The 27,349-nt window shown below is 43.6% G+C and overlaps 4 protein-coding genes across 6 annotated transcripts in view; 1 reads left to right on the forward strand and 3 right to left on the reverse strand.

The window, feature by feature from the left end:
- Positions 1–5,468, reverse strand: part of cfap52 (cilia and flagella associated protein 52) — a 10,470-nt gene extending 5,002 nt beyond the window's left edge. The window contains exons 1-11 of the mRNA XM_068592224.1: positions 5,272–5,468; positions 4,776–4,975; positions 4,408–4,544; positions 3,904–4,032; positions 3,692–3,791; positions 3,284–3,400; positions 3,100–3,200; positions 2,742–2,912; positions 2,204–2,352; positions 1,949–2,094; positions 1,316–1,467 (exon numbers count right to left, since the gene is read on the reverse strand). Of these exons, the coding sequence (XP_068448325.1) occupies positions 1,316–1,467; positions 1,949–2,094; positions 2,204–2,352; positions 2,742–2,912; positions 3,100–3,200; positions 3,284–3,400; positions 3,692–3,791; positions 3,904–4,032; positions 4,408–4,544; positions 4,776–4,975; positions 5,272–5,332 (1,463 nt within the window). The 5' untranslated portion in view covers positions 5,333–5,468. The remainder of the gene's footprint in view (positions 1–1,315; positions 1,468–1,948; positions 2,095–2,203; positions 2,353–2,741; positions 2,913–3,099; positions 3,201–3,283; positions 3,401–3,691; positions 3,792–3,903; positions 4,033–4,407; positions 4,545–4,775; positions 4,976–5,271) is intronic.
- Positions 5,469–5,651: 183 nt separating this feature from the next.
- Positions 5,652–9,352, reverse strand: LOC137795019 (zinc finger protein 436-like). Of its 3 annotated transcripts, none has more exons than XM_068592229.1 (3): positions 9,320–9,352; positions 7,874–7,931; positions 5,652–7,755 (listed from the first exon to the last, which is right to left on the reverse strand). In XM_068592229.1, exons 2-3 carry the CDS (start codon positions 7,920–7,922, stop codon positions 6,662–6,664), a joined length of 1,143 nt encoding a protein of 380 aa, XP_068448330.1. In that variant the 5' UTR covers positions 7,923–7,931; positions 9,320–9,352; the 3' UTR covers positions 5,652–6,661. The 3 variants fall into 3 exon arrangements, with proteins under 3 accessions (XP_068448330.1, XP_068448329.1, XP_068448328.1); XM_068592228.1 differs by lacking the exon at positions 9,320–9,352 and adding an exon at positions 9,080–9,208 and having other exon boundaries at positions 7,874–7,933; XM_068592227.1 differs by lacking the exon at positions 9,320–9,352 and having other exon boundaries at positions 5,653–7,755; positions 7,874–9,208.
- Positions 9,353–10,404: 1,052 nt separating this feature from the next.
- LOC137795252 (TBC1 domain family member 24-like) lies at positions 10,405–14,969 on the reverse strand. The gene is made up of 11 exons (XM_068592616.1): positions 14,767–14,969; positions 14,426–14,634; positions 14,071–14,320; positions 13,834–13,950; positions 12,572–12,988; positions 12,254–12,493; positions 11,948–12,103; positions 11,330–11,393; positions 11,088–11,186; positions 10,671–10,950; positions 10,405–10,580 (listed from the first exon to the last, which is right to left on the reverse strand). Exons 1-11 carry the CDS (start codon positions 14,967–14,969, stop codon positions 10,405–10,407), a joined length of 2,211 nt encoding a protein of 736 aa, XP_068448717.1.
- Positions 14,970–17,702: 2,733 nt separating this feature from the next.
- The window catches only part of stx8 (syntaxin 8), a 40,804-nt gene continuing 31,157 nt past the window's right edge, over positions 17,703–27,349 (forward strand). The window contains exons 1-6 of the mRNA XM_068592536.1: positions 17,703–17,830; positions 18,855–18,954; positions 19,048–19,142; positions 19,411–19,521; positions 22,678–22,811; positions 23,780–23,872. Coding sequence (XP_068448637.1) covers positions 17,814–17,830; positions 18,855–18,954; positions 19,048–19,142; positions 19,411–19,521; positions 22,678–22,811; positions 23,780–23,872 — 550 coding nt within the window. The 5' untranslated portion in view covers positions 17,703–17,813. The remainder of the gene's footprint in view (positions 17,831–18,854; positions 18,955–19,047; positions 19,143–19,410; positions 19,522–22,677; positions 22,812–23,779; positions 23,873–27,349) is intronic.

Below are 27,349 nucleotides of genomic sequence, written 5' to 3' on the forward strand. Positions count from 1 at the left end.
GAAGATGAAAGGAAAGGAGAAAAGAAAAAAAAACAAGAGGCGAGAGAAGGTTTTTGCCAGTGCAGCAGTGGTGTAGAAAAGGTCACGAGCGGCCAAGTGCAGTTTTTGAAAGTGCTGAATTCGAAATACGAATATATATATATATATATATATATATATATATATATATATATATATATATATATATATATATATATATATATTTATTTTATTTTTTTTATTTATTTATTTTTTTTGCGTGGCCTGGCCAGCAACACGTCCCGGTGTGTGGTTCGCTAATCACGAACCACGGCACCATCGGTTACCTCTCAAGTGCACGCTGTTAGCTCTGTTAGCTCTGTCAACACTGTTAGCTCTGTTAGCTGGGTTATCTCAGTCAGCACTGTGAGCTCTGTTAACTCTGTTAGCACTGTCAACAATGTTAGCTGTGTGAGCTCTGTCAGCACTGTTAGCTCTGTCAGCACTGTTAGCTCTGTCTGCACTATTAGCTCTGTTAGCACTGTTAGCTCTGTCAGCTCTGTCAGCACTGTTAGCGTCTACTTGTTGAGAGATGCGTATTGAGTCAGTTGTTTTGAATTTGTAATTTAGCATCTTTCTTGTGACCAAACATGTTTAGTTTTTAGTTTTTTCTCCCCAGGCAAATTAAATATACACAAGCTGGTCTGTATAGTTCAAATCTGCAAAATGAAATGAAACATTTTAAATGAAACATGCATGAATCACTTCCTCTGTGGACAGACGTATCTGGCCGGTCAGGGTGCGAATATACAATAATTAAGACTAAAATTCTCTTCAACAGCCTGTTAGTCATCATACAAAAAAGGCAATCCATGCCACACTTGATGCATACAGTCTGGAAGCCTTTAATCCACAGACTTGTTCATTGAAGAGGCGAGACAGTGGAAAAACACGACGGCTTTTTAAAGGTTTTATTCTCCTCAAAAAAGAAGCTCTGCAGATTAAAGGATTTGGAAATTTCTTCATAAAGAATGCACTGGATTCCTTTCTATTCCCTCTATGCCCGCCAGACACCGATGAAGGACTTCAGCATTTCGCTCTCATTACGACGCAGACCTGAAAGCAGCACTCTCTATTTTCTGTAATTTTCTCTCTTGTGGATATGTATATCATTAGCTATTATGTATCGCATTGTTCTTTTTTTTTTTTTTTTACTAGATAATGTGATTAACATATCCAATAATGAGTCTTTCTTTCCACTTAATTTATTTAAAATTTGACTTTGTGAAGTGGCTTTGCTGTCAATGTCCTTACTACGAGCAAGGAACGTGTTTGGGTGCGCAGGTGAGGTACTTACACTATGTCCCAGATGATGCAGGCGCCATCAGCACTGGCAGTGACACACTCTTTGCTGTCGCTCTTGATCTTGATACAAGTGATGCCAGCTCTGTGCTCTTTCATGGTCTCCAGCAGCCGATGGCTGTGCGGCTGCAGCTCCCAAACGCGGACCTGCAACGGGTGAGCCCCAGCTCATTTATCAGTCAACCAATATAACATTTCATTTAAAATACTCTTTCCTCTTTGTTTCAATGCCAACTATGGATAAATAAATAAAAAAGTTGCCTTTCCTCCCCCCTGTCTACATCTGTCAAACTGCAATCACGCTGTATGCAACTGTGCTCATCTGTACATAATATAACATGTGGTAGGTATATTTGCAGGGTGTGGATAATTGATGCATAATAGATTAATGTGACCATTTGCATGCAAGCATATTTATTCAGCTTAACATTTTAGAAGAAAAAACTAAACAGAAGTACGAATTCAAATTTTAAGACTTCCCTCTGGGGGAGAAAATGGTGAGTTCCTTCCCTGCACCCGAGTCTCTGCTGTGAAGACATGGCTCTGACATCTTGGGCGATATTCATGGGCATGCAATTCTACAACGTGACATTGTCGCTATATAGTTTTGCGAATAATGTCCACTCACCTGTCCATCTCCTCCTCCGCTGACGATCCTCCTACAGTCCTTGGTGCCGGCGATGGCCGCAACACCCATCTTGTGCGCGTCGTGGATGATGAGCATAAGCCGGCCACTTTCAGGCGCGAACACACGGATCTTGCCATCGTTCCAAGCTAGAAGAGAGTGAAAATTGCTGAACGACGACTCATGCTCACAAACAAAATGATGGATTATTCTTTGTGGGGACTTGTTAGCGGATGTTTTCTCTCGTCCGATTCCCACCACTGATGATGCTGTGTCCGTCGACCATGAAGTCCAGGGAGTTGCAGGTCATGTTGGGTACGGTAATGCGCAGCAGCTCTTTGGGCTTGTCTATATGCCACAACCTGATGTCATCCTCAGAACAGGTTGCAAACAATTCAGATGTTCCACTAGGAAAACACACACACAAAGAAAAATAAATGTGGAATTATAGTTCTCTTATAAAAGAGTGCTACTTGAGTTCAGGCATATGGTATTACCCAAGTATCTGTACAATCTATCCTTTACTAAAACCTAAACTACTGTATGTCATCTTAAAACTGACATGGATGAGGCCAGCTAATGTCGCCCTCTAGTGAGCACAAAGAGATACTAAACCTGTGCATTATGAGAGATTACAGTAATGAAGTATACTCTTACATGTGTCATATATTTGGTACTAGAGGAAATTAGTAATGTTATTACATGAATGTCCATTAATTTAAGATAAACTGCATATTATTTGCCACGGCCTTTTGCCTTTTTGACTCCCTCCTCGGATTGCCTGTGTGCCACTCACAAACATATGGCCACGTCCTTAACGGCGCTGCTGTGGCTGGTGGAAATGAGTTCCGCCTGGAAGTCATCATAACTGAAGCGGTACATCTGAGCCGCATCCGTCCCAACATAAAACTGCTGGCCTTCTCCTCGAATAGCGATGGAGGTCACACCCCTATCCAGCTGGGCTTTCCTAATGTGCGAGAAGAGGGCAGATGAGAAGGAGCTGATAATGAGCACTGCGAACGAAACACATTAACTGTTGACATCAAAGAGGTACCCAAGACAAGTATTCTAATGTATAAGATATGCACACCATTACCAAATGTAAGTATCTTTTTAATGGGGATGATTCAACCGACACAGTCGTTGGGACTCACTTAAGGGTTTTGAAGTTAGTACTGGAACACAGAGCGAAGGTGCCGGATCCAGAACCCACGAGCAGGTTCCCACACTTCAGAATCCTTAGGACATTGACACCCTACGCAGTAAAGTCATGAGCACTGAGATTCAAGATATATAGTTGATACACCCGGCACGGTTTAGACGGACTCCCCGACCTACCATGCTGTATTTTTCTTTAGTTGGACCAAAGTTGCTCAGAAGCCTCGTGTTCAGGTTGATTTTCATGATGTCTCCACTGGTGGTGCCACAGAAAATGAACTGATTGTCTTCTGAGATCTGGATAATATAAACACGTCAAGATGAGTACTGTGTACTTGTTGGTGTACAGCATGCTTTTGGAACAATTGAAAAGGTCAGGAAAACCACAGGATTATTTTACATTAAGTTGCTCGCAGTGTTCACAGATCATTAGTTATCTCCCCAAATGCATCCGCTGCACCTCCTCCACCAATCATTGAGTGACTTTAATGGTAATAGCCATTCAGATGGACCTGTAAGAATGGCAAGCCAGTAAAACAAGCCGGGCGAAAAAAACAATGTGAACGAAAGACTCTAATGGTCTCATACCTGTACACATTTCACAATCCTTTTCAGCATGCCTGTCTGACACTCTATGGGCCTGATCTTCCTGTTGGGAAGATCCAGCTCCCAGACTCGCAACGTTCCGCTGACCAAAAACAAAACAAAAAACACCACCAAGGATTTTAACATACAGAACAAAGAATAGTTAGAATGACACTGGTTGGTTTACAGAATGCCAGCAGACGGCACTCCCTCACCTCCCGGCAGAAACAAAGATGTTGTTGTTGGTGCAGGAGTAATGCACAGTGAAACAGTGACCGCCGCTCTGCGGTGAAGCCAGGCTCCCACAGATGGCCTGCTTGGTCTCAATATTCCACACCACTATGCTGGAGGCACACAGAAAACACCACCCCACACACACACACTAAATACGAATATGGAAATGTTACATTTTCTCTTATTATAATAACTTATTTTTTGGGAAAGTACTGTATTCATCAGGTGTTATTAACTAATAATGTGCCATGAGAAGTGTCTTGATTTGCACAAAGATGGCCACTGCAGTAAACATCGTTTCTGACTATTACTCCAACTAACTGTGGAGATCGATCCGGGGATAAAATGTTTGTGTGTGTGTGTGTGTGGCAATTGGATTGTGTTTACTCTCACAAAAGCATTGACATTGAAATTGTGTTGTAGGTTCATTTAAAAATGAGCATGGCTCACTCCGGTCCGCATCCCCCCAAACATGATGCGTATACCTGCCATCATCCTGACCTCCAAGGGACACAAGGTACTTTTCGTTGGGAGAGAAGGCAAGTGCCTCTACTTTGGCCTTGTGGAGCGGCAGCTGGGCATAGATTGCTCGCTGAGTATAGTCCCAGATGATAAGCTCTGCCTTGAGGAAATAAATGTATACATACATTATAATATATATATATATATATATATATATATATATATATATATATATATATATACACATATATATATATATATATATATATATATATATATATATATATATATATATATATATATATATATATATATATATATATGTTGCATGTGACATTAAACAGGTGGTACTGGTGGTATTAGAAAATCACACTGCTTATCTATTGCCGACCTTAAAGCCCATAAAGGTGACCTGTCCAGACGCAATATACGATCCACCTTTGGACACTGCAATACAGGACACATTGTTTGTGTGTCCATGAAGGAACTCCTGCTTGCCATCTTTGATCCTCTTCAGGATGACGGAGCATCCCAGCGCGTAGATCAGGTGCTCTCTGTCCGGATGGACTCTCAGACCTGCAGACACGTGCCCTGACGAGACAAGACGGAGCGTTGGCATATATAATATTAGTATTATTACTCTTATTATTAATACATTAGCAGAACAGCAATGAGAATGTACAAGCTTTTCCAGTTTCAATCCAACATACATTATAATTTAAAGTATATCACAAAATATAGTATTCACTTAAAATCGTCAACAACATTTTTTTGTTGAAAAGTTGCATGTGCGCAGATGTGCGTGCTAACGTGAGCTAAGCGAGTTGCGTGCTCCACGAGTTAACTTAGATTAACATCGTGGCGTTAAAGTGAGCAAGAAAACTTACCATTAAACCCAATAACAGCCTCGAGTTCAAGTTGAGGCATCCCCTGTGTTTCAAGAGCCATGGCTGAAAAAAGGATGTTATCCTGTAAAGTGTTAAGATAAGGCGCCGTGTTACTTTTAACAAGAAATGTGTAACTATTAACCTCCACACGCAAAAAGAGAAAACTACAGTTGTTTTCGCCAACGTTACATACCCAAACAAACGTTACTTGGCAACCACTGGGATTCTATTGGCCATTGTCATTGGTCGGTGAAACGTCTTCGTTGCCTTCATGTGCCCTCGGAAATGTTAAAGAATACTTTGAAATGAGTGAACGTACAACAATTAAATTGAATAGGTAGATCAGTTTTTTTTTTCATTTAATCCCTAGTTTTTAATGCTAAGGGACTAATAGAAATATGTTTCTTTACAAAAAATAAATACAAACTGCATGCCATATTTTGACTGAGCCAACATTGCACTAAACAACTTAAAGGCAACTGTGGTTTTCACAAGTAGGCCACATGAAGCAGAATTGCTTGGTACACAACAAAAACGTCATATGCAATAATAAGAACATATATATTAAACTGCAATAGCTGTTATGAAGATAGTTTATTGGATGACTATATTTTTGATAAAATAGCTTTCCAAAGAGACTTACTAAGCTTAAAGGAATTCATATCTCAGCGCACAACTGAAAGTACATTTATGCACATTTAAGAGAATATATGAAGTTGAAAAAAAAAGTATATTCATTTCAATTTTAGGCCGCTCCTACCAGAGGAAACTGTTACTGTTATGTTATGAAAGTTTACAAAATAAAAAAATGTTTTTTTAAGATTTTGACATGAGTACAAAAACAGATTTTTTATTTTTGCCATTTCAGTTGTATTGTAATTTTTAGAAAAAAGAAAAAAGAAAGAAAAAGATACATTGGAGAAAATCGCTGATCTACTAGTATGGACTGAACAATGTGCCACTATCGTTTCTGGCATTGGTTTGGTTGCATATACAAAGTTCAGATCTTGGACTCTAGTTTGGTTGTGTCAGATCTTTTGGTTGATAACAAATAAGGGATTCAGTCCAAGATAATCTTCCACACAAGCTAAAAGCGATCCCAATCAGTCATGAAGGAAGATGTAAACAGGGCTTCACCACATACAACAGTCGACTGAAATAGCCACATGATCTGTCTGCATGATCTGTCTGCACCCAATTCACAGAACACAAATAATAAAAAATAATAATAACAAAAACAATAATGTAATAACAGATATTTTGTGGCAAAATAAGGCAGTGACGAGGTGAAGAGCTTCAAAATGAGTTCTCAATGCGCTACAAAATACTACAAATGACTATTTTTGATCTTGACGGAGGCTCGCTCGAACGATGAAATTTCTTCGGTCTCTCAGCTGCTGGGGTTCTCCGAGCATCCTTCGAAACTCTGTCTGTCCTTTGACGTGTCCGCGGACATCTGTCTGTGTGAGTGCGTCCTCCGGTGTCTGCTGAGAGAGTGACTCCAGGAAAACCTGCGACCACATGTGAGGCACAGATAGGGCCGCTCGCCCGTATGCGTCCTCTGGTGTTTCGTCAGCGACTTGTACCGCGTGAAGGTCGCCCCGCACTCGTTGCAGATGTACTTCTCGGACTTGATGTGGACATTTTGCTCATGCTCCTTCATGTTGCCCAGCTGTGAGAAGCCCTTGCCGCACACGGGGCAGAGGTGCGGTTTCTCCCCCGAGTGGGTCAAACCGTGAATATTCATATCCTGGCGGGAATAAAACCCCTTGGCGCAGATAATGCACTTGTAGGGTCTCTCCCCCGTGTGGCTCCTCATGTGCCTTTTGAGTCCTTCGGAGCGGGAGAAGCGGCTCTCGCACAGGGTGCACCGGAAGGGTTTCTCCCCCGTGTGGGAGCGGAAGTGCCGGCGGAGCTCCGAGGCCTTGAAGAAGCACATGCCGCAGTCGGCGCAGCAGTGAGGCTTCTCCGGCTGATCCTCGTGCGTCTTCTCGTGCGCCTTGCAGTGGCCTGACTCAGAAAAGCCTTTGCCGCAGACCGAGCAGGTGAAGGGTTTCTCCCCGGTGTGCATCCGCCTGTGGCGGACCAGCTTGTTCAGCTTACTAAATGTCTTCATGCAGTACGAACACTGGTGGGGCACCTTAGGCTTCTTCTCGTGGATGCTCTTATGCCTCTCAAGCTTCGACGGCCTGTTGAACACCTTCCCGCAGTCGGGGCAGGGATGCTTATTCGTCCGGTTGTGGCAACTCTGGTGTCGGAGCAGCTTCTCGTGCTGCACAAAACTCTTGTCGCAGTGCTGACACTGGTGCAGGGTCTTGGGCTTCCTTGTGTGCACAGGTCTATGCCTCTCCAGCTTTGACGGCCTGTCGAAGATCTTGCCGCAGACAGTGCAAGGGTAACTCTTGTCCGATGCGCCGCTCTCAGGCTGTTTCTCGCCATTGGAACCCGATTCCGAGATCTCCCTCACGCTGGCTTCTCCGGGATCTGAGGAACAGTCACATCAAATAAACAACCTTTTTCCTCAGCGACTGATATTACTCAAAATGATGAGGGAGGACCCATGCAAAAATGGCAAAAACACAAAGAAGGGACGGACACTCACTTTCCTCAGAGGATCCTGCTTTGGGGACAGACGCAGCGCCTGGGCCCATGGCGGCAGCCTCTTCACAAGAGCAGGTGGCAGAGACAGACATAAGCAGAAGAATTGTAAATGAACAAAAAAATTAATATAAACATCGGTATTGTGGAGCATGGATTCAGTGTTGGCCTTTTCAAGATCTGTAAAATTCAACAGAACGGCCCTAAAAGAAATGTCAGGATATATTGTTAAAAAGCTATTCTTTTCCAATGTAAACACACATAAATCCCTGAGATTTTGTATGATATACTGAAACAAACTTGTCAACGCTCTATGGTGACATTTTGCTCAACGACCACAAAGCTAATTTGGGAAGTCTCAACAGCAATGTTCGGCAACTTATTGTCCACAGTAATGAACAACGCTGTCGAGCTTTCACGAATCATGAATGGAAATGTCATAAATGTAGCGTAGTACAATTGCACACCACTTGGCAAGCCCTGCATCTGTTTAGCAGCAATGCAACAATGTATCTTTCACGACTGAGATCACAACTTTTTAACATGTCACATGATGAAAGCAGGAGAGATAACAAGATGTTCCATGTATGGCTGGGTTGAGCTATTTGGGTAAAGCAGTGATGGGCTTCATCATTAAAATGTAGCTGCCAGCTGACATGTGATGAACTAGAAGCTTCTCTTATTTTACCCAGAAGCCCCTAAAGCAGGGATAAGAAATCATGATGGTCCCATTCTTGGGTATATTATTGTTTTTTTCAGCATTGTTTGGTTTGGTGAGACTATATTTATACAGCATTAGCCTGCCGACCAGCTGTGTAGCTTGTATAGCTGATTCAAGAAAACAACACCACACGTGGATGGGATGGATGCAACATCTGGAAACATGCAGGGCAACGAACGCATAGCCGAAATGTTTTTTAAATGAGTTTAGCATGAGCCCGTGTCATGACAGAGACCCCCCCCCCTCCCCGCCATGCACACACACACACACACGGTTAACACAAACTATTTTATTGCTTCAGTGGCTGTAAGAAGGAAAAAAGACATTGGATGGTTGTTTATCTGGGACACACATGCGCACAAGCACGCACACACACAGGTCAACGTTAGCTGTCGGCTAACTTAGCCGACAGCTAACGTTGTTGCCGCCTCGGCTAACATAACAACAGCGGCTACGGTTCAGCAGGGGGCATACAAGATCGAGTCCCACCTCTCTAATAATCCTCACAACCGCAGGTCGGTCGCATCTTTTTCTCCGCGACGTTTTAAAGTCAACCCACTTCACATTTAAAGGAAGCACGTCGCCACAGCTTGCCGAACAAGCTGTAGCATGGGCGGAGCTGTTGGTGCCCGGAGCCCGGTCCTTGCGCGATGCCTTTAAATGCATGACGTAAAAGTCGGAAGTTTAACGGTTGTTGTCGATTCGTTATTTTCATTCATAGGCTCCTACCGCTTGTGCGCCTCGTAGGCCACCGGCGTTGTCCTGTGGCGTCGGAAAGATAAGATGACAGTATGCACCGTGTGCAACGCAATGTTTTATTTAAAAAAAAAAAGAAACCTGTAACTGAGGTGAAGTAAGTTTACAGGTGGCTCATCCGAACCCTCCACTGGTGTACAACGGAATCCAAATCAACAGGTATGCTGGTTGTTTAGATCGTTTTTATTATATGTGGTTGTGTCTTTATTGCAGTTCATATCAAGTTCAGCTGTATCCTTCTACCACAAACGATAGTTTTAGTAGCACTAGAACGCAGCATATGTCTCATCTTATTTCTGGCTACGAGGACCTGGTCGCTCAAGGCTAGTCTAATTTAGTGCACTATTGTACAAGTTATTTCTGCTGTAAAGGACATTATAAGCCCTTCAGGTCATTTTAACAGAAAATAAGCAGGCATACCCTCCATACACCCCTTATTGGTAATAACCTTCATAAGTTGACAACTGAGGAATCAAAAAGGTTAAACAAAAAGTAAAAAAAGAAAAAATACAAATTCAGTATGAAACGCTTTTGCGTTTGGTCCATTACACAGTAAAAAAGAAAGTTCACAATAGGTCAATATCTGGATAAGTTATTAAACACAAAGAGAAAGTTACTGATGACAACATGTAAAAAAAAAGGGCATGACGTTTAATTGTGTATCAAACGCAAATAAACTGCTAAATAAAAGATGGTATTCATTACAGCAGATGGTGTTGCATGCTAGCTTTTGTAACTACACTGTGATACACTTTTCATTCAGAGATTTTCCTTATGTTTTACGAGAGCTTCCCTGTGAGAGGAACCATTCTTTATGTGAGCTTGTAAGGACAAATAAGCATGGCTTCACATCACCACATCAAAGTCAAGTAAAATCTTCCTCAATTACTTTACAATATGCCACATGCACACATGTGCATTTTGCAAAATAAAAGGAACATACAAATCTGTGTTTGTACTAAAAAGGCTTCATCCTCTCTCTCTCTCTCTCTCTCTCTCTCTCTCTCTCTCTCTCTCTCTCTCTCTCTCTCTCTCTCTCTCTCTCTCTCTCTCTCTCTCTACTGACAGGGAAAGCATTCAGAAAGGGAAATAGAGTTCTGGATGCCCCAAACTTCCAGGGCCTGGATCTTGAAATGGCCCTTGCAGAGTTGGGAGCTCTTGAATGTGTCACAAGGCTCTGAGTGCCCCAACTTCAGGTCTTCCTGTAGGCAGAGTGCGTGGCCTCCGTCACCACCTAAGAAAGGAAATACATCAGCACCTCATACGCACCAGAACATTTTATGACACAACAAATAAGACCTGACGATATGTTCCCCTGTCGTACCGATGATGAGCTGACTGTCAGTGCCTGCGATGAACATGGACGCTTCCTGTTCCTTGGGTTTCCTTGACTCTTTGGCCGCCGTGGGCTCCTCTGATGGGACGGTCAAGGGGATCGTCAAGTAGCTTGGGTCCTGTAGGGTTCCAGCGGGACAGGTCAGGGAGCAGCCGCTTTTGGACACCGGAGAGGAAGCGAAGCCACTGTCTCGATCCTGCTGAGGGGGAGCTGCTCTGGTCATTATGTTGACCATAGCCTGCTGATAGCGCTCCATGTTGGGACGCAGCTGATGTGGGGGGAGGGGACAAAAATCTGGTTTATTAAACGGTAATGAAGCAAAGTTGACTCAAAAATCGACTCATGGCAAGTCGCAGCAAACCTTCGGCTGGCTGAACTGAAGAAGAAAGAAGGAATATGTCTCACCGTAAAAACGAAACATTCCCCGGTTCCAAAGTATGTGAGTCCTTCAGAGTTGTGTTCTTTCCTTTGTATCATGTCTGTTGACAAGAAGGCACCGAAGACCTGGGAAATGAGAATGATTTCAGTACAAAATCCGTAAACTCATTTTTTTCAGTAGTGGCTTTTAGACACATTGGGTTCAAATCTATGAAATAAAAAAAGAAAAGCACATGGAGCAAAATATTGCACTATTCATCGTCTATTACCTCTTCAGACATAGTTTTGATAATCAAGACCGCTGGTTCGTGTCCCTCCACATGTGAATAGAATCTATATGAGAGAGATAGAAAAAACACCACTTAGTGTTGTTTTTAATTTCGATAACCTGATACTTCTTAAAATAACAGACAGATCAGAACGAGTTGTTTCAATTTTAGGTATTTCTTTCGTAAACAGCGTGAACTGAACTGTGAGTCGCTTGACTTTCACTCTCAAAGCAAACATGTTGATAGTGAAAACACGCCGGCTCTTTCTGTTATGTAACTAGCTCTAAGAAGCAGCTTTTCAATGCTGGCACATGGTGCTCAGCAGTTATTGATCCATGACCTCATTTTAAAGAGACAGTTTACCCTAGAGTAAAAAAAATACACATATTTAAGGCCGATATCTTCAAAACTATAGAGTACTCGCACCAAAATTAACTAGACTGAAACAGAAAAATATGTGTTTTTGATTTTTTTGGGTGAAATGTCCCTTTTAATTGTACAAATATAAGGAGACATAATTAAAAGACATGACAGCCTTTGATATATGGAGAAAACGCTTCTCGCCATAATTCATCAGTGTGTTTTTTCTCAATAGCGCGTGGGATGAAGGTGACTCACGAAGCGAGGCTTCTCCCATGTTCCGCCGTGCTGAACAGCCTGACGGGGCTGAAAAGTGAGAAGCGCTCGGGTATCCAGGCCCAGACGACTCTCATCTCGGTCCCAGTCACAACACTGGAGGCGAAGTCGCTGAAGTTCACCGTCTCGACCGACTGCCTTTATGGACATAGGAATGATGAGAATATGAAACTGAAACAAGATAAATGTGGGCATTTCTTTCCAGCACTTACACATCATGAAAGGTCCTTTAACTTATTATGAACACATTCCTTTGTTCTATATCAAAACCTTTGACCGCTGACCCACCTCTTTTGGTGCGTGCCGACGCCTTTTTGCATGAGGGCGTCCTTGTTGGCATTGAACAGGAGGTTGAGCTCACTCCGCGTGGCCATCGGGATCATGAAGGCCCTCTCCAACAGCTTCTCAGCCGTGCAGTGGCGAGCCACACTCTCCACGAACCGCTTCATGTCCGTGCGAAAGTCCTCCACGTCTGCCACTCTGGACGATACTGACACCTTGTAGAGGCTGAGCAAAGCCAGCGCCACCCTGCGCATAGAAGGACACGGTTACGCCGTGGCTCCGGACGCAACAGCCATGTTGTTTCCATGTGAAGCGCCAACAAACCTGTAGAGGACCTTGTAGCCCTCCAGGATGTAGACATCCAGCACTCTGATGGCGTACGTGAACGGCAGGTCGGCGAATATCCACATGATCCAGTCAGAGTAGAACTCAAAGAGGTTCTGGTGAGAGCTGGCGATGAGCTTGCGGATGCCCCTGCAGCACCGGTTGGCGAGGTCTCCGAAGGTCATGCAGGAGGCGCGGTAGGTGAGGAAGGTCTGGTCAATGTAGCGCTTGTTGGGGTCGGTGTAGCAGATGAGCCGGGACACGCTGCTGAAGCACTCGGCCTCGTCTTCGCTGAAGTGGAGGATGAGGGAGACCAGTTCCGGCAGGATGGGGCAGAAGTTCATGTTCGGGAAGCATTTGCCGAGGCAAATGAGGATCTTTTTCACGGAGTTCAGGCCCGCTTTGTTGAGACAGTATCTGGATAAGAAGAAGACGGAGAACTGGATTCACATGGGGGTAAAAGGTAGACCTAATAACTCAACATGTAAAGCATAAAATGTTTCTCCAAGTAGAAAACAACATTTTACATCCACCAGAGGTCAGTCAAAAACCTAACCAAATTAACTGACATCCTGAGTCCCTTCAGAAACCTTTTAACTTCACTGCAGCAGGGTCTGCCCCTCTCAGTTCTGGTTCTCCCGCGCCTCTCTTTAGGGTTCTTAAGGTAACAACTGGTTTTATACACTGCCTGGCCAAAAAAAAAGTTGCCACCTGGATTTATCTACTACTGCCTACTGTACAATCCTGTGGGGGCAGTGCTATGATCTGGGGTTGCTGCAGTTGGTCAAGTCTTGGTTCAGCAACGGCCAGGTTCAGCAACGACCAGGTTATTCCATCAATGGATTTTTTTCGTCCCTGATGGCACGGGCATATTCCAAGATAACAATGCCAGGATTCATCGGGCTCAAATTATGAAAGAGTGGTTCAGGGAACATGAGACATCATGATCACACATGGAGTCCAGACCTTAACCCCATTGAGAATCTTTGGGATATGCTGGAGAAGGCTTTGCGCAGCCTCTACCATCATCAATACAAGATCCTGGTGAGAAATGAATGCAACACTGAATGGAAATAAATCTTGTGACATTGCAGAAACTTATCAAAACAATGCCACAGCGAATGCGTGCTGTAATCAAAGCAAAAGGCGGTCCAACAAAATATTAGTGTGTGACCTTTTTTTTAGTGGCGACTTTGTTTTTGGCCAGGCAGTGTATTTTACTATGTCTACGACACAACAACAACATTATCTCACAAAAGTACCTGGGTATATCCCCTGCCTCCATGTACTCTGGGACCGGATGGGTGCTGATTTTCTGTTCTCCAAAGTGCTGCTTGGCCAGTTCATGGTGAGCACTTCTGTCTGGAGTGACGCACCTGCTGCAGATTTTCACAGCAATGCATTTGAATTTAGAAAAGCACACTCAGATTTTGCAAAAATCGATCAATGCACGTGTGCTCCGTGACATCGTTTATGAAATTCAATGTGACAATCATTGCCTAGAATTGATGCTGTGGATGATGTGGTTGTAAGCTTTGGCCCTGAGCGTGTGCGGCGTCGCCCAGAATCCCTCTCGGCCCATGGTTTTCAGCTGCTGGTGGTCGCTCTGCAGGATCTGCTGGTATCGTCTCGCAGCTTCGGGGTCAATCTTCTCCCAGTCCACAAACTGCCCGTACTTCATCCCCGAGCAGGAGTCAATCTCCCACTTGTCCGACTCAGATATGGTCATCATGAGATTGCCTTTACTGCCTGAGCAAAGTAAACACACACATGCAAGTTTACGTTTATGCAAATAGACTTTGAAAGAAAAATACATGCTGTTATAAAAGAGAAAAAAAAGTATAAATTCAGTACCAATATGTTCTCTTGCTTGTGAGTGCTTGCTTCGTTTAGACTTCTTCAAGTTGACTCGAACACCGGCCCCATCTCCTTCTCTCTTTTCCTTCTTGTTCACTTGATACTGAAGGAGGGAGCTTGCCCTGTGTCTCAGTGGTTCGGACCTTAAGAGGTTTGCCGCGTCAAAATCGGAGTTAAGCTCTGTCGTCTCACAACTGTAAAAGGACCTGGAGAGCAGGGAATCAGTATTAACTCTGTTATAATTGTGACCGCTATTTTCTTATGTTTCCCCACAATATTCAAACCAAATCCACATAATTATAAGTGCCTGTCGTCTGATCATGAAAAGCAGCACATACCTGGAGCGAGGTCTGAGGAAGGCCTTCTCTGTCTGTGCATCGCAGTTCTTGCTTTCCTCTGGATTGTAGTAGGAGTGAGACCTTTGCCGGCCTCTGCCCCCGGCCACGGAGCCCAGGTCCTGGTCAGAGGTCGCGTCGCACACTAAGATGGAATCCATATTTCCGCAGTTGGAGAACTCTGGCGTTCTTGAAACATCGAGCATCGTCTCAGGTCTTGTCCCTCCGCGCGAAAGTTAAAGTGCCACTAAGCTGCACGTTTCCGACGGCCGGGGCGTTATATACAGGCCTGTGGGCTGTGGTCATGTGAGACAGGTGGTAGGGTTTGTTTGTGGTGACTCCAGCCGTTTGAAAGTTGTGGGAAAAACAAAAACAAACAACTGAGCAGTTTTTCCTGTTTTACTTCTGGCAACGTGCAGTGTGTCATTCTGAGAAGTGATCAGTCTGACTGGACTGTCCCCTCGGTGACCCCAAAATCAGAAGCATCATCCTTAAGGAATGAAAAACCTCCAGATCACATGACATCGCTTGACAATGACACACTTTACGTCCACTCACTTCTCAAGGGATCTTTCATCGCTGTTGCAGTTGTTACAGATGAGCTTTTAATAATATTAGTTTATCGGGAGACCTGACAAAGAATTTAATAAGTATAATAAGGTAATCAGAAACATAAGGGTGATCATGTTCCCCTCTTTGAAACCGCCTTGTGTTTAATGTCAATTGAGTCTGTTCCAAGAAGTCCTCCAAAGGTTATTATTTCACACAACAGATGTATGTTTTGATCCAAACACGACTACTGTTTGGCCATGACACAGAAAACCTTGACGGGCCCTTATCTCATATGTGGGCTCCACATGTAACGCAGTTGAAAAACAAACTATACGCCCCCCCAGTGGGGCGGGGGAAAGGCACGCTGTCGGCCCTTAATGTGGATTTCCATGAGGGCTGGAATACTACCACGTCATGCTTGTAAGAATTTGGGGGTCAATGTAAGTGAGAAAAACACAGACATCATTCAGCCTGCATACTATTCAGTCTATGGAGACCCGTATTGTCACAAGAGCCATGCTGCTTACGTCGCTTTAGGTCCATGTGAACGATGTGTGTCAGTAAAGGAAATGTTCAGAAAACAGTGCAGAAAGCAAGGATAAGGGAAGAGTGAAAAAGTGAACATAAGTTCCCTTCTCTCTCTGCTAGACATTATTCTACATTTGAAAAATAATACGCAGTTAAAACAACCAAGAGCTAAGGCAGACAGATTTTGTCAAAAAAAGACGAAAGAGGCCTCTCCAGTCTGCACGATTGTTAATTTTTTTTATCGAATATATCTATTATACAAAGAATTATATAAAATACACTAAAAACAGGAAAGTATTTGTATACGTTGTATGCTTTTGTATGTTGTTGTATGCAGTGTGTTTCCAGAGCTGTATACATCGCACAGTGTCTGTCCTGTATCTTGTGGGCTGGCTTTCTTTGGGATCATCACTGAGTAAATCTTATAAAATCAACTTAATGCTCAGATGTTCTGTTGCGGTGCATAATATAAATCACAAATAACATCAATTTAGTCGCAGATGCCAACTGACCAAGAGCGGGGCCTCTGTGGGGCCTCTCGGGGGCCTCTCTTCACACTTTTGGCTTTCGCTTCATTTCCTCGGTCTCGTAAAATTGCAGTCAGTAATTTTTCCCATTGGATTAAATAACACATTATTGGATATCTCAAGTGTTCTGACTTAATATAGAGTTATAAAGCACAGGAAGCATAGGAAGTTGATGTTGAAGTGTGATGTATGCAAAATGTTTTTCTCCCAATAATAATTTCAGTTAAACCACAAAGCTGTCTGGATTACTTTGAAGAAGTGCCTGCAGCCATCAGGGTGATCCAAATGAGCGTAGCTGATTGCACACACACAAAAAGCTTTAGGAAAAAGTATGCAGGTTTACTTCATCATAGGAAAACACACTCAAGCGTTGTTGTTTTATTGTGTGTATTTATACTTTTGTTCTCATCATTCAGAGATCCTGTAGAGCCGCCTGGTGGTTATACTTTGCTTGTGTCACTTGTGAGTCTGTTGGCTTCTTGCCCAGGTGTTTATACAGGAGTCCAAACTAATAGATTAGTATTGATAATATTTAGTAAATTGATTGATTTATAACTGGTGAAATAATGTAATAATGGATGTTTAAAAACAGCTGTAGGACCCTCGCGAAAGCATTTATGGCACACACTTGTGTAATTATGGGCTCACCTTTCCAGAAACATTCTTCCAAAAAGATTGTAGGGTTGGAAGTTGAGCTAAAAAGTAATTTTGAATTTAAAACTTTGCCTTTGAAGTTGTTATAATTTTTTATCAACAAATACTGTATTCACTCCACCTTGTGGAACAACAGAACAGTTACACATTACCACTGTGGAAAAAATGTAGAATGTATTATAATATTAACATCAAATTTAGAATAGATATTACATTCATCCATATGCATCATATCCATAAAATCTGAAACACTTGCGAACCCTCGGTTTTAAAAATCCAATACAGATTGTTTTTTTTCTCAACCAATATTAGCTGCTACATACCGGCTAATACCAAAAAAATCTAACTATGTCACAATTTCTGGTGTTTTGACCAAGACAGAATGCTTTTTATTATTACTGGGTCTCAGAATAAACTATGAATGACGTGATTTACTATGTTTGCGATTGTACATAATCTATTTGAGGATTTATGCATCTACTGCTGGAATGTAATAATGCAATAAGTAAGTATATTTATTTATATTATGCACATGTACTATCATTTCATGTATCTAGTTATATGATCTACCTATCGATCTATACTTATTGTCAATTTGGCTTCGCTGTTTTAAGTTTTTCCACATTGTTCAATCATATCTCTTTGTACTGTAATGATTTGCTTTTTAAAGATTGTCCCTCGCAGCGTGCCGTTGTGACGTCACATCAAAATAAGGAAGCGTTTGCTGGTGATTACTGCCGGATGGTTCGAACTAAGTGGATTTTCTCGTCGTAGCTAACTGTTATCACAATGTCTCAGGACCCGTGGTAAGCAGTGTGTTCGGATGCGACCGTAAATGCTGTAAAATGTATTAACTCAGCTCGGTTACTCTCTGTATTGCTACCCTGTGCTAGCTAAACGGGTCGTGAGCTCTTCCTTGTCAAGATGAACGTTGACCAAATACAACACACACACACACTCCAATAAACCATTTAGACGATTTCTGGAATAAACGTCTGTAATGCGGTACTGGATCAGACCGATGAAATTCGTGTTTTGTTTTTTTAAGCGATATGCCTGAATTTAGTTTTCAGACTGAAGCTCGGTCCCGTCAACAGAACCGAAAGAGGAAAAAGGCAATGCTAAACAATGTCACATGATGAGTGCGGCTATGTGTTGGGCTCGTTTTAGTAAGTTTTACCCCATAATACTAAACATTAATGACTATAACACACCACAGTGCAATGCATTTGCTTTGTATTAAATAATGTCAGTCAGTCAGAAATCCAGCATCAAAAACGTCTAACGAGTTCCACGCATCCCTCTGGCAGCCTGCCAGCTGGACATCATAAGCTAGAAAAAGCCAAAGTAGCTCGTGTTGCACTGCATTTTATTGAAATGCATATTTGTCGTAGGTTGCACAACATTAGGAAACAGACAAGTCAATTGTCTTCACCCTGTCCAAATCCAATGTTCGGTGATTGATCATTTAGTTTTTTACATCACACATTAACCACATAATTCATTTAACTCTAATTTATCTCATGGCTCTGTGATTTATCTATGCTAACTGTCTGTCACAAGTCAGAGATTCCAGGTCAATTTACACGCGTTCCTAAAAACATGTATGTGCAGATGTCAGCCATATTATTGGCTCTGCTGCTGTTGTTTACATTCCTTATGATGCAAATTTAAGAACAAAAATCCACTACAGCAATGCACAACTGTTTTTGTTTTGTTTTTCACGTGTTATAAAATGAGCTTCAACTGATTTTGTTGTGGATCCCTGTGTCAAATGATGACAATAAATGATCCTTGAACGACATCTCTATCTTGCTCATTGATCTACAGGTTACAGAATTATGACGCCACTTGTCGCTTGGCACAGGAAACGGCAGAAAACATTAATGAGCGCAACAGGCAGCAGAGAACAGGGGGGAACCCTGCAAAGGTACGTTGTTACGTTCACAAACAAAGATGCATTTCCAGATACAGTCAGGTTTCTCTGGTAGCCAGTCAGTGTGAATATCTTCTGTCTTTTCAGATCAACATGACCCTTCGGGCATCACTGCAGAAGCTCAAGCAGAATATTGCCCAGCTTAAGGAGGGTTTGTTGCGAGCATCATCAAGCCGGCGCCTGTATCCTTTCTTCTGAGAATGTTCCAAACAGTGGGTGTCATGTGCTTGAGATTAAGTTTTCGTGCTGGAGGGTTCCCCTTGCTTTCAGTAGCAGTTGTCTTCCCATAGAGGGCGGTACAGTGTTGCATAAAGGCTCTGACTTCGAAAATGAAACGGTTTCTGTGCTCATGGGTTAATTCCAAACTGGCCCAATAAAAAGTGTCAGGGGCATCCAAGGTGGTTTCATGGATGTTGACCTTTGTGCATGACCTTGACATGGCTTCATCAGAATGCAGCCCGAAGCCGATAGGAGGCAGAACCTTATCGACGACCTGCTAACCAGAGAGAAACAGCTCAATGCCACCTTCAAAGGAGACTTCATGGAACCTGAATCTTCCAGGTATTTAAGATTTCCTCTGTACACTGGCAAGCTATAATATAAAACATATTGGGCTTGATAAAGATACACACCTTGATTTATATTTAACACATCAAGTTTACTAGATTATGTATGGGACAATACATTTTGGCAACACCCATTCCTCATTGGTTTGCCCTCGGATTCATTGTCTGTTCTCACGCTCGTAGCTCTGCTGGGTTGCTGAAGTCCCTGCCGCACTGGGATGCATTTATCCTTTAGTTTGTTTACAGTTTCTTTGTGAGCTTAACAAAATCAAGGCAAAAAAGACTTAATAAACAAAGAAACATCCTGTTGTTTTGCGCCCGGCGCCCTCCATAAATACGTAAACTGTGACTTTTAACATCTGCTCCTGACAACTTAGAATGCCGCTGGACACAACAACAGCTTGCTTCCTCTGCATGTAGGCCGTAGTAGAATAATTAAATGCAGAATATTTTGGATGTAGCCAAAGACAATCAGCCACTTAGATCCACAATTCAAAGGTTTGGGTGAATCTAAATACACCTTTGACCAAATTGGTACTTTTACGGTGCCTTTTAGCGCATGTAAAATATTCCGGGACGGCCAGCTTGTAGCTTAAGTAGTTCAAGAAAATTGCGGGATATTTCTCCACCCTGAGTCTCCGTCAGTCAGTGTCAGAGTGCTGGACGCCCAATTAAAAATAATGAATCCTTGTTCTCTTGTCTGTGTCCTTGACCAGAGAGGTCATAGGCTCTGTTCTCCGCTTTGATGAGACGTCACCGGTCACTGACTCTCTCCGAGAGTCTTTGTACATCCGGTACGACCCATGTGCCGTGACCTCTCCCTGTGCTATCACTCGGAAGGAAGTCCGTCTGTCTGCCATTTTGACAGGCCGCTTAACTTCACGCCTAATTCTTTTTCATTAAGCGAAATATCTTGCTTCGCACTGCTGATCACACCTCCTGAGAGAGAGAGACACACACACACACACACACATGCACACACACACACACACACACACACACACACACGATCAGACCAATCCACGTGTGTCTTGATGAACAACGATGGATGCAGTGGGTTTACAGTCTCTAACTCTCCGCTGAGCATCTTCCATCATGTCAAATGACAGCAGTCATTACTTTGTGTAATGTCTGACCTCGTCCTGCCCGTGTGATATTTGTTTCGACAGGAAGAGGAAACTGTGTCAGGTGGTTCAAATCGTGGTTCAAATCTTCTCGTGGCTGTCTTATAAATGTGTGTTTTTGGGGATGCTGTTTTTACGTCGTACAGTACAGCGTGTGTACTTTGTGGGAGGACTTTTAATGAGTGGCCGAAACGAACGTTGAATGAAACCAAGCTTCGCCGTTCTTTCAGATCAGTGGAACCAGATTAGAACGCCTTGACGCCTTGCCGATAAAACTGCCTTTTTCCAGATAACGCTCACAAGCTTTTGTTTCTTGGGGATTGATCTACTTGGCGGTACTTTGCACATGCTTTCATCTTTTTAACAGACCACACACCCAATGACATTAAAGGCCCAGTAAAAAAAAACAAATCTCGAATGACATTTGCTAATATATTAGCTCGGCAAACTGCAATCATGTGGTCGTACGTTTAAAAAAAAAACGAACCTAACTTTAATAGTAATATGTGGTAGGTAATTTGGATTTGTGGGTTGGACCCTTTCCCACTGTGTGGTCCCCGAGGACAGAGTGAGGGAGGGGGTGGATTGGCCATGCTTGGATAATCTAAGCCGCTCTTTTTTTTTGTGAGAACTTTGGGTAGAAGAAAAGGGATAGAGGTTACAGAAGAGACTTTAATCTATCTCTGAAACAATACATTCTCCGCATCTCCATTTCAGACAAGGCAAAAGAAGGACATGGCGCCTACGTTTGAAGGCTCTGTTCGCCCCGTCACCCACCTCTCCATCATTGTTCACTAACCTTTCCTTCGCATCTGATTGCACTGGAAATAGTTGCAATTAGTTAAATCTCTCCTGTCCAAGTCATTCAAGTCAGGACCCGGGGTGCTCGGGCCCCGGTGGCGGCAGTCTTATGGCCTCGCGGCTGCCAAGAGATGTGCCCGACTGATTTCGGCGCTCCCCCACCGGCTGGTTAATTGGATCTTCACACACTGGGTGCTTTTTTTTGCGAAAGGAAGTGGCTGGCTGGCACATAGTAGACACATAGTAAGCCCCTGATGGTATCGAGCCCTGACCTAGCTAGCGTTGTGAATGGTCTGACGATGCTGTACATTGTGAGATGTACAAGTTGAGAGGGGGATAAAAGTAAAAAAATACCAAAAAAATAACCCAAAACAATAAATGGTGAGATTAACTGAAACGGCATTCACTTTTGAATTTGAAAACTTGGATTCAAATGTGCCAAGAAAAAGACGTAAGTCTGTCTCGCAGCAGCACAGTTCAGCAGTGGCATGGCATGTGGCTCAGGTCACTTTTCCCAAGCTCAGCCAGCAGGCTACTTGCTCCCACTGTACGCGGTTAAATCCGACCTCACGCAGAGATTGTGAACCCCGTCACGGCATGACGGGTTGAAAGCTGAAACGCAGCTTTAAGCTATTAGCAGAAGAATAGCTTTCTAAACCGCACGGCGGTGTTCAGCACAGCATAGTACAGAACGGAGAGCTCTGTCACTTCGTCAGGGCCAAACCTCCCCAGCAGTTTCCACAGTCCTGTGAAAGATTAACGCGCCGGCTAACCTGGTCCTTTTCAATCATTCAAGAAACTTAAAAGACAAAGTGGGTAAATACGCTGCGCTGTGATCTGAAGGGTTTCATTGTCATAAAATGCTCGAAAGAGTAAAAGTATCGTAGAAGGAACATGCCTTGCACAGATGTGTTTGCTGCGAGAGGTTGTGCAGATGTGCTTCGCACTCCTGTCCCACCCGGGCATATTGACGGTGTTTACTTCTGCAACTAAAAGTCGCTCATGCTCGATGAGTGTTTTTGACATGTGTGCTGGAACGTCCATTGTCAGCAAAACAACGGGCATTTTGCCATTTATTTAACAGGCAAAGCGCACTGTCGGGTGTTTTGTCTTTGTTATTTTAAAAGCTTCCGCTTTGCTTTTTGGTACCAGAACAAATTAGATGGAAAATAAAATCATTTTTTTCGATTCAAGTGTTGATTATTGTTATCATGACGTTTTTCCAGGTCGACGTTGATGAGCGGCGGGGCGGGATCGAGTGGAGGCGTTGCGGCTAACCCCTGGCTGGTTAACGAATCGGAGGAGACTCAAGGGCTAACCTTCGGAGAGATTAAGCAGCAGCAACAACGGATCATCGAAGGTAACACGCAGCTCGTTTACCACTGTTCTACTTCTTGAAAGACAGAATAATAATGCGGTTTTGCTTCTTTTCAATTTAGTTGGCATCAGGACTAAATATGGGCATTGCAACCCTGATAGCAGTAACAATTTTCTGCATCATGAGGATAATAATTGTATCTCATGTTTGCCATTATTCATTCCTCTCCAACAAGTAAAAGTGTGTTAAATAATAACGTTATCCTTTTAAAATATTACACAATAAAGGCGTTTGAGAGCTGTATTATGTCTTGAACTAGGACTTGCTCTGCTGGCGTGTGTTAACATATAAAACGATGATCATCATAATTCACGTCTTGAAGACACATTGAAAGCCCACGCCTGCTTTTTCCCCCGAACGGCTCTGACGTGACTTGACATCAGTTCACCTGACTCCGAGTGACACTTCATTGCTCCGTCTCCATCGCGGCTCTGGTTCTTGTCAACGTGGGATCACGTATTCCTCTCAAGACGATGAGAACCGAACCACATGCAGGTTTTTCTGGTCCCCCGTGGGGATTACTGGTGGAGCTGGGTAATGGTGAGCGCCTGAACCTGCGGTCATAAAAAAAAAGATTCCAGTGGAAGAGAGCGAGTCAAACTTGCAGGCGAGGACTTTTCTTTGCTTTCAGCTTCAGTGTTTTTGCCCGCCGCAGTTACAATAACAGGAGCACGGCTGAGTGGGGTAAAGTGCTGAATGACTTGCGTAAGGCACTGTGAGCCGAGCTCGACCCCAACAAGCTGTCATTCCTATTTCCCAAATAGTTGCCTCATCATATCACAAGTGGAGTGCACTCTTATTACACTGCTCCCTTCTGTCAGTTTGTCTTTGCCAAACGTTTACTTTATCGCTAAAATTTGACATCGACACACAAGTAGTTTTTTCTCCCTCTTGCTGCGCCTCTTTCGTTGTCTTTTCTTCAAGTTTATATTTTCTGTCTCTCTTCTCAGTCCAGGATGCGGGCCTGGATGCGCTAGCAGCCGTCATCAGCAGACAGAAGATAATGGGCCGGGAGATTGGCAACGAGCTGGATGAACAGAATGGTAAAGTTTAACTTGCATGTGCGTCTGTACATATTCGTCCCACAAAAATAAATAAAAAGCATTCCATACACATGACACAACGCTGTGTGAATCAGACATACTTGTTCTGAGACGGAATGATTCGCCTCGTGTAACTTGCTGGACGGCGATCCTCCCTCACACCACCGCAACACTGACACCACAGACAAACACACACACACACACACACACACACACACACGCCCTCACACTTCCATCGTCAGAGCAACTGACCTCACATTCAGGTCAAGACCCATAAAGAATCTTCATGTTGCTTGAATGCATTTTCAAAAAAGTGTTCTGGAATCAGATCTGCTCAGAGATAATGGTGCTTTTGAGTTATTTCTGACTAAATCCTCTTCAATCCATAAATACCTTCCATCGCAAGGAGAACGCGCCGCACAGAACGGAGTGCTTTTCCTTTAACGCTCAGACAGGCGGCACTCGAGACACTAGACTTTTGGGACGATCATCTGTCAACCGGTGGACAATTAGATCCTTTAATGGATCCCGCCCTCAGAAGACTACACCAGTTGATAGGCCGAGGCCCGAGAGTGTTACCTTACTAAGAGGATGCACACATGTATTCCTATCGTTTAAAAAAAAACTCTAATGTTTATAACAGCGAGGCGGGAAGGTGCATTAGGCTGTCAGCTTGTTGTCTGACAATCACGGAAAAGAAACTTTACAGTTCCGGAACTGCTGGTCGATAGAAGGCGAGTGGAGTGGAGGAATTAGCCCACAGCGGTAATAAAGTAGTGGTGAGGCTGAGTGGTACTGTGGAGGATCTATGTCTTCAGAGGGAACTCTACACTTGATATTAGTGGACTGTGCTGCTATTTGGAGTCGTGCCGTTAGAAAGAAATCTCAACAGGGGGATTGTTCGGCTTTTTAAAACCAATTCTAAGAGTGTTAACATCAACCTCAGAGGCAGTCCCTGACGAGCAGTTGTCTCACACACCTACAGCACAGTTATTGTCTCTTTCTAGCCGGCTTGCCGGCCTCCAGTTGCACCGTCTTGTAATATCCTGTCTGAGCAGTTGGACCCAAACAAGCCCACGAGGTTGTCTAACCGATTGATCTCGGCATGGAAATAAACGACCAGCCCTTTGTGCTGGGAAGGAATGGCAGATGTTTCCGTCGACACTGATGGCGGAATGGAAGAGAAAGAAAGGGAAGGCGGATTGTTTTAGCCCCGCTCTCCCGTTACCGTATCGAACTAGAGACGGATCACTGCTCCGACGCCTCGGCCGCCGTGTTTTTCTCCGCGTTCTTTCAGATTGATGTCAGTGTTTCCAATAATATGGACCTGAATGGGCGATAGGAGAGCCGTAACCGGGAATTACAGTGCAAGACAGCGAGAGCAGGCGAATGGCTGTGGCCCTGGAAACAATGGCTGGTTACTGCTCCCGTGTTCAGAGCCCACATGACTCTTAAATATGAATTTGATGGGAACTCAACTTTTTTTCCCCAAAATATTGAAGCCACCTGGCTCCGTTTGGTGAAATGCACACCGTACAGATTTGTAGAAGCCCTCACAAGTATTTTTTTTTAAATTCTATTTGCGGCGCATGCAGTGTAACCGCTCCCTGCGTCCACGCAGACTGTTGATAAAGTGTAGACGTAGAGTTTCCTCGCAGTCTCGCCACAATTTATGGCCAAACTTCAGATTCATGAGGCCTGCTGACACCAGCCAATGATTCACAGGGCCTACGGCTCTGGCCTTCCACAGATTTCCTTTATTTTCCTCTGCTTCTTCCCGTTTGTGGGACCTTTGCTGCCCCTCCATCTCTCATCTCACTCCCCGCTCTCCCGTGCCTCTTTTCAACAGCCCCTTGTTTTATAAACCCCTTTCCCGCTTCTTCCATCTTCGTGTCTCTTCTGCATCCTCTCATGCTGAGTTATGGGAGACGTCATCGTACCTTCTTGTTTCTCTGGATGGAGAGTGATATATCGCACGTGTAGATGTGGAGTTAGTGACCTCTGGTGTAGTCCTTAATCCTGATTTAGGGTTCTTTGGAGTAACTTGCACGTTTCGGTGAAGGAGAGCGACGAGCTTTGCACATACTCCAAAGTACGTTTTCATGTATTATGTGTTTTGAAGGAAGTTTTTCCTGACAAAGTACTGAGAGATTGCTGCACCCATGTGTGAGTACGTTGTGTTTGTGTTTAACTCTGCATGTTATCCTTCCAACAGTATGGTCATCCCCTCACTAAATAAGAAAACGGCAAAGAAACCAAATGGTGATGGACAAGTTAGCAAGTTACTGCGATGAGCAGACTTTGCCGACACAATCGGACGAAATGCTTTCTCCCCCCCTAATCTTCCGACTGTAGCCTCGCATCTAATTGCCTTTTCCCATCCGTTTTTCGGTTTGCCAACCTATTAAAACTTTGTTCTGGGTTCTTCACTCTGTTGGCATCCCACCACACAGCAGCTTTGAGGCGTTTTTTTCTGTTGTTTGACTTGCAGACGGAAAGTGACAAGGAGGCGGCCTCACACAATGCAGTCAACGGACAACGATGGAGTGTTTTCCCCTGTAGCGTTGGCGGGACTTGAATGCGCTCTGTCTCTATTCCTACTGGGCATACCAAGTTACTGTGTAGTAGTACTGTTGCTATAGCAGTTGTATTTATTGCATATAATTCAAGTATGAAGAGAGGGTGCTGTGACTTCTCCGTTGAACGCCTTCAGGCGAGGCCATAAAGACGCAGCGCTCGCTCCAGCTCTCTCTCTCTCTTTCTCTCCTGTAGTTAATCAAGTATGTGAGGAACGTGGCTTTTGTATTCTTAGGTTTTATGTCTTTGTTATTACAGCATTAACTCTGCATAGATTCAAATATTTAAAGTGTGGCCTGTCCCAAGTGCAGTTTTTTTTCCCTAATGTGAGACATTGAATCTCGATCAATTCACATTTTCTACATTCAACAGAAATTAATTCTTCGGGACTTAGTGCCTAAACAAGTTGTTAATATTATTGCATGAGACAGCTTTGTGGGTGCTGCATTTCTTACTCATATTAAATGTCAAAATCGACAATGTCAAAAGTAATGGGATAGTTTAATGTATTTGGAGAGGCAAGGAAAATAGATTTAAGTTATGAAGCAGGGGAATGGCACGGCCCCTTGGTGATCTTGACAGTTGGCGCGTAACCATGGCGTCCAACTGTCTTTCTGTCTCGCACGGTTCCTTTTCCCCCTGATCACTGTACTGTAGCAGTGTTTTCCTATAAATAGATTAAGCTCTTTGTAGTTTGGCTCCCTCAAGTTTAGCTCATGACCTAAGTGCAGTGGAGGTTGCAGTCATTTCCTTTTTCGGGAAGCAAATCCGGCCGAGGTCAGTGAGGAAGATGACCCTTTTCAGAGGTTTAGAGATGAACCCAAAGCCCCCAGTCACTCCTGTCTCGGTCTCATCTGGGTCGGAATGGACTGAGACGTAGAAAACCAGGAAGCAAGCCCA

The sequence above is a fragment of the Clinocottus analis genome, unplaced genomic scaffold (genome assembly GCF_023055335.1).
Source record: "Clinocottus analis isolate CAN_PGR_092001 unplaced genomic scaffold, fCliAna1.0.p SCAF_27, whole genome shotgun sequence".
In the NCBI taxonomy this organism is placed as follows: domain Eukaryota; kingdom Metazoa; phylum Chordata; class Actinopteri; order Perciformes; family Cottidae; genus Clinocottus; species Clinocottus analis.